This window comes from Echinops telfairi, unplaced genomic scaffold (genome assembly GCF_000313985.2).
Source record: "Echinops telfairi isolate 266 unplaced genomic scaffold, ASM31398v2 ScPeMD7_7414;HRSCAF=8452, whole genome shotgun sequence".
NCBI lineage: Eukaryota > Metazoa > Chordata > Mammalia > Afrosoricida > Tenrecidae > Echinops > Echinops telfairi.
The window spans coordinates 892,614-901,750 of NW_022111314.1; the positions used below are offsets into that span (position 1 = coordinate 892,614).

Genomic DNA, 9,137 nt, shown 5'->3' on the forward strand with positions numbered 1-9,137 from the left:
CTGCCTGAGAGGCCTCGTGACTGGTTTGCGAAGGTCAGAGCCACGGAGGACCCTGTGGGGCCCACTCTATTCTGACAGCCAGGACCACTAGGCCCAGAGGGCACCTGGATGCTCCCCCCAGTCTAAGAAGCCCTGGTGGCACTGTGAGGTACATGCTGGGCAGCTAACCACAAGCTGGCAGTTCAAACCCACCAGCGGCTCTGTGGGAGACATAAAGATGAGAAGAGTCGGCGCCTAGGCCCGGCAAAGCAGCTCTACACACCGTGGTACACGGAGGATGGAGCTCATTAGGGGCCCCTTGTCCTTGGATGGACCGTCCATGTCACAACAGCAGCAGCCACCCCGACACGTGCCACACAAGACCTCCAATGTAGAGAGTTAAAGGGCAAAGAGTGCCCTTTGAAGACGAAGGTGCACCTCACTGCGCTGTGGCAATTGTCCGTCTCCCCTGTGCACACGGAGGGTGAGATGTCGTCTCACCCCTGCGTGTTCCCTGGAGAGGCCAGTTCCAGAACATCACCCTCGGTCCCTGGAGGAGGAAGAGCCTCCAGGAGTTGCTTGCACTGACTCACCGACGGCAACCTGGGCTCAGACCCCGCCGTGAGGAAGGCGCAGGGCCAGGCCGGCGGTCACTCACTCCCTGCCCTCGAATTGATGCCGACTCGGCCATCCTACAGGGCAGGGTTGGACTCTTCATGGGAGCAGAGAGCCACGTGGACAGACGGGATGCTGGTCACTAATTTCATCAAACCTAGACTGGCTGCTGGGCTGGGAGTCCCAGGTGCTGTGGCGCCATGTCAGAGACACCACCCCCCGGCGGCAGAGTGGCTGGCAGCGGAGGTGGGCACGTACCGTTTGGCAGGAAGCGGGTCTCATTTCGGTAGAAGCTCAGGTTGGGCATGTCCCCGTTGCAGTCTCGTTCTACCAGGTCCTGCAGAGGCGGAGATGGGCGGGTGGGAATGGGTGGGCGCCCTCGGCCTCACCAGAGCCTCCCTGGGGCCAGTCACCCTGACAGCTGGACAGGTCACCAGCAGGGCCAGGCTTGATGTGGTGGTTGGGAAGTCCGCCGTGCCTGGGATCTAGAGGGCCTGGCACCAGGCTAGATGAGGACAGCCATGAAGCCAGGCCAGTGTCTGCAGGTGAGGGCTGAGCTCTGGCCACTGCCATGGGGACAGGGCCAAAGTGGAGCCCGGGGCACTGTGTGAGAGCAGTCCCTGCCTGGACCTTGGGTGGGGCAGTGGGCAGTGCTTACCGGGTAGTGGTGCCGGTACCTGCGCATGTCCTGCATGGCCCGCCAGTTCCGTGTGCCCAGCATCCTGGCCTGGGGAGGAGAAAGCTGGATGAGACACCCTCTCCCCAGATCCCACAGTAAGTGCCCCCCTCCAGGAAGGGGGCACGGGTGTAGCCCCTCCCACTGTTGTCAGATAGGGACCTGAAAGGGGTCCTGGTGGGGCTGCAGGCTAAGGAGCAGGACCAGGGCCTTCAGCCCACCAGGACTTCCAAGGGCCAAAGTGAATCTATTTGTTCCCGTCCATTGACAGCCTCTGGTGGAGGAGTGGGTTAAGAGCTGAGCATCTGGCCACAGGGTCAGTAGTTTGAACCCACTAGCTATTCCAAGAGGGAAAGAGGAGGCTTTCTACTCCCGTAAAGATTCAGACTCGGGACCCACAGGGGCCGTTCTACTCTGTCCCAGAGTCTAATGAGTTTGCTCTGGCAGGCACAGCTAAGGCGTGGTCTCAGCAAGACTGACATGGGAACAATTAGCAGCACTTGAAACAACTGGGAACAGTGAGTCGAATGCACCACAGGGCCACGCACATGAGTCTCCACCACCCTGACACCAGATGAGCTGGACAGTGCCCAGCGACCGCAAAGGGAGGGCATCAGAAGGCAAAGCCGCAAAACGCGTGGGATGGAACTCAGACCAGCAAGACGTAGAGACCAGGCTCAGCGTCAGACAGCAACAGGTGGGAGCCTCAAGACACCTTCAATGTTTAGAAAAACCAAAAGCAAAAAGAAAGAAATTACAGCTCTGGAAACCCTACCCAGGGCTGCTCTGCATTGGGCAGGACAGAAGGCACTGAGGATGGGGCTTTGTAGGACAGAGCAGGGCTGCCTGACAGTTCCTTCGGCTGCAAATTGTCCTGGAAGCAAACGACCTCATCTTTCTCCCAGGAAATGGCTCACAGCTCAAAACTTAACCCACCGCACCACTAGGCCAGGTGAGCTAAGCACAAGGTTGGCAGCTTGCCCCCACCAGCCAATCTGTGGGAGAGGGGTGAGCCTCTCTGCTCCCCTCAAGAATGACCATCTCAGAAGGGTCGCCATGGCAGCAGTTCAGAGGACCATGTGCCCCAGCCACCGTCACCAGGTCCCACTGCCCCATCCCCTGCAGCAGCCTGACACTGCACTGGAGAAAGCTCTCTTCTCCACCCCCATAAGCATCAGGGACCCGGTCAGGCTGATAGCTACTCCTCCTCTGGCCCAGAGTCAGGGGTCCCTCACCTGTCCTGAGATGGCAGCTGATACCTGGGGGTAACCCAGGAGGGGACCCCGGTGTGTCCATGGTCACTGCCCTAGCCCCCACTCTGGGCAGTCAGCAGCTCACAGTGGCTTCTCCAGTGCCACAGTTGAACCCCAGGCCTCTGGGTCAGTGGGCTGTCAGGCCTCAGTGATGCCCCCAGGCCCCACCCCTCCACAGTGGCGACTCAGCATGGACCCCGGGGTGGGCTGGTGTGGCTTTGGTGCTACTCAGCAAAGGGCTGGCCACCCTGCCTGACACTGGTGCCCATTTCCTCCTCTGGGGTCCTGACCAGACAGTGTCAAGGGGATCAGCTCAGGGCCCAGCTGGATTCCAGTCCTGGGCCCCTCTCCCACGAAACTCTGCTTTCCAGGTGGCAGGGTACCCGGCTCTGGTCACCCTCACTGAGCACGCACTCCACCCAGTGAGGCTAGTCACTCACTCGCTCCGGGCAAATTAATGCCACCATGAGGGCCATGTCTGAATTCAAGATACCTTGGGCGCAGGTCCAGGCACCTGTCATCCAAACATGACGTGGGGACAATGAAGGTCATTTGGGGCCTGCCACCATGCCCAGAGCAAGGGCACTGGCCAGGTACAGAGCGAGGTTCACAGAGTGCTATAAGGGGTCACACCAGCGTACCCAAGGGATTTACACTGCCGCAGAGTTGGGCTAACAGGGGCAACACGGAGTGTCCCTGGTCAAGCATGGGGGGAATCTGCTCAGCAGAGGAAGCATGGGGCAGACTCCCCGTGCCCAGACAAGTCACCAACGGGACAACCGGGTCTACCTTCCAACAGGACAGTGGGCTGGACAGTAGGCAGCAGAAGCGCAGAGGAGCGGGGTGGGGGCAGGGCCGGAGCAGAGCTCAGGCAGAGCTCTGATGGGGAAGTGCAGGGCAGGCCAGGGGAGGTGGCCAGCATGCAGGAGTAAGATCCAGGTAGGAGAGAGTTAACAAGATTGCACATAGGGGGGGCAGTGTTACTCACTACAAACACACTGGGGGCCCTGGATTCCTAGTTTTCCACCGTGGGCAGTGTGGGTGGCACCGGACTAAAAGGGTCCTAGGACAGGGGGCCCACTGGTGGAAACCGGGAGAACATAGGCTCCAAACTAGACCCAGGCAGTGTTCCAGACCCCAGGACCCAGCGCCTGAACTCCAACCCCAGGCAAGGAGGCCAGCTCCCCCTGCAGGGCGAAGCGATCATGTCACTGGGCATCCCCAAGGCCAGGACAGCAGGGCAGAGATCACAGTGGGGCTGCAGGAAGGAGCGGGACGCAAGCAAAGGTAGCAGGAGCCAGGGGAGGAGGGTGGACACAGGGTGCGGGGAGGACTCGGGGGCCTGTGTGGGTGGACTCTGGGAGCAGGAGAATTCGGGCGGAGGTGGGCTCGGAGAATATGGGTGGGCTAGTGGGCGCCGCAGGAGCGTAGGACTCTGGTGCGCTGGTGGGGCGGAGGAGGACCGTGGGCGGTGCGAGGACTTGGGGACCGTGAGGAGCGGGGGATGACTCGGGGCTGGTGGGCGGCGGGTGGGCTGCGGGGACCGGAGGGCGGGGGAAGACCCGGAGACCGGATGGTCCAGGAGAGGGGGGAGAGGAGGGCTCCGGGTGAGGGAGTGGGGGCGCGGGGGTCCCGTGGTGCGGGCGGGGTGGGAGCCCAGGCCCGGACCGCACCTGGAGGGCGCTGGGCCTCGATGTCCGCGGCGGCTCCTCATCTTCATCCTCGTCATCGTCTTCCTCCTCCTCGTCTCCCGGCGCGTCCCCGTCGGCGTCGCCCACTGCCTTCTGGCCCCCAGCGTCCCCCTCCGCGTCCTCCACGTCCTCTTCCCAAGTCGAGTCCCAATCCGGGTCGTCCATGCCGGCAGCGGGCGGAAGCGAAAGCGAAAGCGAAGGAAGCGCGGGGGCGGAGCTTTGGCGGGGCGGGGCCACGGTGGGCGGGTCTTCTGGTGGGGCGGGGTCTGGGGCGGGGCTCGCGCAGAACTCGCTCAGGTGGGGTTTCGGGCGGACGGGTGGGTGGAATCCCGCCTCTCCGAAACTATCTCCCCGGGAGAGTGTCCCAGATACTGTCGGAGACACCTCGCGGGATCCCCAACAGAATGCGACACCCCCCCCCCCCGCAAGGCGTGTCCTTTATGCCTTCTTCCCAATTCAAGCTGAGGCCAGGTAACGCGCCCTGCGGCTCCTCTGCAGACCGAAAAGAGGCTGCAAGTGACAGCCCTCTCCTCAGAAGGCACGCAACCCAAGGACTCAGCCCCGCGGCGTCCAGTGTCATGGGCCGGTCCGACTTTATGAACTTCACCTGGACAATGTATGGCCAGGGACCTGAGCAGCCTTAAGTCATCTGCAGCTGGCCTTGGAGACCTGGCCATTGGCATCTTGCCCTGTCTACTTGGGGCCACTGATGGACGGGCTGGTAGGTACTGTGAGCACGTGGGTGGGGGACTAGGTCTCCAGTTCACTACAGGACCTCGTTCACCTAAGGGCCCTAGGCCAAAGCCTCTGTCCTCTTAGTGGACAACAGATGGGTCTGCGGCTTTTGGAAATGCAGTCCCCCAGGAGTGAGCCTGGCACAGCCCCTGCCCTGGGCTTTTAGCCTTCCTCCAACTCTACTCCCCCTTTCTGCCCTGCTTTGGTTCACGCGCCAGGTTCCTGTGGATGGCACACCAAAGGCAGCCTCTCCCACTCTCAGCGTGCCTGCAGCAGGCCACCCACATCCCTGCTGCAGGGATCCCTCAAAGGGTGACCCTGGCCCTGGTGCAGGGTCTCCATCTGTGCCGCCTCAGCTCTGCTGGGCAAACAGGTGCCATCTAGGCCAGAAGACACAGAAGTGGCCTGATGGCAGGCTCGGTGGTTCCGGCACAGACTCCCTGACCGGTCCTGTGCTGGGCTTTACTACCAGGTGAGCCCCTCTGCCCTGGGAGAACGTTGGCGGTGGGTGGGGCACCCCGGGTGATGGAGGAGTCCTTCACCTTTGCATGATCGAAGTGCTTCTTTAATGGTCAGCCTGAAGGGAGTGTTGCCCCTGGGACTTTCTTCATGTACTGCTGGGTGTACACACACACAGACCTGCGGTCAAGTTAGCCATTTAGTGAATTTTAGTTCTGCCCTTCATAAAAAGTGGTGTATTGTCTATTATTATTGTAAAGCTATTTAGTTGTTCTGTCAGAGTCCATTCTGACTCATAGTGACTCCACAGACCTGCCCGTGTAAGCTCCCTACCGTATCCCTTTCTGGAAAGCAGACAGCTTCATCTTCCTCCTGCGAGTCACTAGTGGTTTGAACTGCTGACCCACAGTAGTTACCAACCCAACTTGCAGACCACTGCATCACCGGGCCCTTTCAGTTGTCCTCCTTTACACATTTTGAGGCTCAATTACTGGGCGCATGGGTATTAGGTGTTTTTGTTCAGCTGACACGTGGATCATTACATAATGCCGTTTGCTGTCTCTTATGCTTTTTGCCTTAAAGCCCATTTTATCAGGAATGAATACTGCCACTCTTCTATTTTGACTGCTATAATCTGGCACTTTTCCAACCTTTGATTTTTCCGTTTATTTTTGTCCTTGAGTCTTGGTGTGTCTCTATAGAAAGCATATCCATGGGTCCTATTTCCTTATTTATTCTGCTACTGTCTCTTAATGGGTACATTCAGTGTAGTTAAGTCACAGGTACAAATGTATTGCATTTTTGTGTGTGTGTGTGTGTGGTCCTTGTATTTGAAGTGCTTGTTAGACAACAAAGTGACCTCTTAACCTGTTGTTATTTTGCAAATACACTGCATCAAAGGATTATTAGTGCCCTTTAGTTCCAGTTATATGAAAAAGGAAAACTTCCTGGGGCGGGGGGAAAATGAATTGATTTTGGTATCAAACTCACAGGACTCCGGCTTAATTTTTTGTGTGCTTTAATGTCAGCAAAGGGAAGTACATTCCCACAGCCCTGGGTCACCTTGGCCCCAGGCTGTGGCTGCAGCTTGTCCTACTCACCCACTTGGCCTATTTGCAAATTAAATGGTAATACAAAAATAACCACTACAAAATTCTCCATTTGTGGCATCTAAAAACAGACAGAAAGTACTTTCGTCTCATCACCTTCACTAAACATTTTCTGAAAAATACAACATAGGTTTAACTGCTACATTTTTTTTCATAAAAACAATAGTAAAATAGTCTTAAGAATTAAATAGTGAAAACACCAACTGAATTATATACATTACAGTACAAGTGACAGAGGCAAAGTTCTCCTCCGACCGTCATTCCCTGAGGCAGCATCCTTCCCGGGAAGACAGACCACTGCTATTCCTGAGGAGACATGGCTGGGCATTGTTATTGCTTGCCAACCACACCAGTTCTCCAGGTGGGTCCTCTGGGGTGGCACCTCACAGGAACTCAGTGGTGTTAAAGGAAGAAAAGTCTGCAAGGAGAGTCCACTCAGCTCTCCAGATCTGAGACAAAATGTCCACTTGCCCGGCTGGCCAGAGAACATGACGCCAGCACTGAGGCATAGAGTACTGGCTGAGTGCGCTGATCCTGCTAAGTGCCCCCTCCCCCGCCAGCCACCAGCCACCTCTCTGCGGCTGCAGACACAGGGTCTCTATGTCCGGCGCCGTTTGGCAGCGCTGGGGCTCGATGGGTTACTGTTTGCAGTCAGAACCTTGTCGGTGACCCGGCTGCGCTTCCGCTTGTCCGCCCCTTCTTTGGACCCTAAGTCGGAGGAGTTCTTCTCCTTTTCTTTGCTGGACTTTTCCGTGGCTTTCCCCAGGCTTCCTGATGACACAAACACTGCCACACAAAACCATCTGGCTGGAACCGTGTCACCACAGACAGTGCGCCCTGTCTCTCCCCACCCCCTGCCCCTGGGCCTCAGCCACCAGGGACATCTGTGGCAGACTGTCCTGAGGAGCCACCCCTATCCCAGAGCAGCGCCTCCAGGTGTCCTGTGCCTGCCCACTCTGCGGTAGGGGACAGACTCACTATCGTCAGGCCCATTGTGGGGATCCATGTCTTCCTTCATTTCCTCTTTCATTTCCTCCTCGATGATGACCTTGCCTGTGGGGAGACCATGGACACTGACTGATATGCCAAGGTGGAGGGCAGGCCTGCTGGGGGCCTGTGAGCCAGGGCAAGACCACTCATGGTGCAGGAGGCACACAGCTTCTGTTAGGCAATCTCTGAAGGCAAAACCCTCTCTCCTACCCTAGAGGTCCTCAGACTGCTCAAGTCCAGGTTCGGGCAAGGCCCCACAGCACCCACCACTATAGTCCCCGTCTACAGCCAACCTCCCCTGCCCGGGGCTCACCTTCCCGGACCTCTTGGATGATTTCCTCTGGAAGGACAAAGTTCCTCTCCGGATTCGGAAAGGGGAGAATCTCAGACTCATGCTGGTGCCAGGCAGGGTTGGAGAGAAACAAAGAAGAGGTGTGTCTAAAGCCAACTCAGGGGCAAGCAAGGAATGCCTGCACCAGAGCTCTGGGGGAGCTGGGGATGGAGCAGGGGCACCGCTCTGGGTCAGGAACTGAGAGGGACCTGCCTGCCCACTGATGCACTCCCGAGGTGCTGCATGGCAGGCTCACAGAATTGCTCCCTGAAACCTCCAAGTGTTGAGTGCCCAAGGTCACAGGACAGGGCGGGGCTGGCAGCAGCGAAGGGTACCATTGGCTTTATTACATTACCAAGACTCCTGCTATCCCCGAGGTGGAGTGCCAAGCTAGTGGGAGGGCTCCAGATGACAAGGGGGGTGGGCTTCATTCCACCAGGAGCCTGCCTTACACATGCCCATCAAAATCTGTGTGCTCTGAAAATGCCAGCCTCAGCACCCACCTTGGGAACAGGCCCCCAATGGTGCTGTTATGAGCCATCACTGGATAAAGTGAGGAGGAGGAGGGGCTGAGGACACTTGGTGGCTTCTGCAGACTGGATACCCAGGGCCTGGCTTCATGTAACACCGATCCTGAATTGAGCCTGACCACTGTTCCTGCCCATCCCCTACCCCCCAAACGGCCATGGTGTCAGGAACTCTCCAGAGATAGGGATGGTGTTACACAGACTACAGCTAGCACCAGGGTCAAGGCTTGGCACTTTCCCACCTTTCCCAGAGTAGGAGTCCAGAGGCCCGATATCCTGGCTCCCACCATGGCCCCCAGCTGGCAGTGGCACAAGGGCCCTGGTCATGTGGCCATAGCTGGCACTCCTCGCTCACTCCCATCAGGGGCTGCCATCCAGGGGAGTTCGTTCAAAGCTGGGTGGCCCCTCAACAGCCCAGCAGCTTGGGGAGGGTGGGGTGTGGCGCCTGTGCTCAGTTTGGGATGGAAGGTCAGGGGTCAGAGCTCACCAGCGCTTGCATGTCATACATGGTGCTCAGATGGTCCCAGATGACCTTGGATGGGACCTGTCGCCCAATGTTCTGGCTGAACTTGTCTCGGATGCAGATCATGTGGAAGTGCCTGTTCACACCTGTGAGGGGTGGAGTTAGCACTGTGGGAGGGGCTGCCTGGGTGCAGAGGTGCTGGGCAGTGGGGAGGAAGGGGCAGTCTCTGCATGGTGAGGGGAGATGCATCAGGTGTGGCTGGAGGGGGCACTCTGAGAGATGGGGAAGATGGGTTAAGGGTCCTCCAGA

The 9,137-nt window shown here is 58.2% G+C and overlaps 2 protein-coding genes across 2 annotated transcripts in view; both read right to left on the reverse strand.

The window, feature by feature from the left end:
- OGFR (opioid growth factor receptor) overlaps window positions 1-4,379 on the reverse strand; it is a 9,233-nt gene extending 4,854 nt beyond the window's left edge. Inside the window, exons 1-3 of the mRNA XM_045296932.1 lie at window positions 4,197-4,379; window positions 1,253-1,321; window positions 758-931 (exon numbers count right to left, since the gene is read on the reverse strand). Coding sequence (XP_045152867.1) covers window positions 758-931; window positions 1,253-1,321; window positions 4,197-4,379 — 426 coding nt within the window. The remainder of the gene's footprint in view (window positions 1-757; window positions 932-1,252; window positions 1,322-4,196) is intronic.
- Window positions 4,380-6,409: 2,030 nt separating this feature from the next.
- LOC101644105 (MRG domain binding protein) lies at window positions 6,410-9,091 on the reverse strand. Its single transcript, XM_004716073.2, has 4 exons — window positions 8,853-9,091; window positions 7,821-7,902; window positions 7,496-7,570; window positions 6,410-7,303 (listed from the first exon to the last, which is right to left on the reverse strand). Exons 1-4 carry the CDS (start codon window positions 9,075-9,077, stop codon window positions 7,116-7,118), a joined length of 570 nt encoding a protein of 189 aa, XP_004716130.2. The 5' UTR covers window positions 9,078-9,091; the 3' UTR covers window positions 6,410-7,115.
- Between the last annotated feature and the right edge of the window lie 46 nt (window positions 9,092-9,137).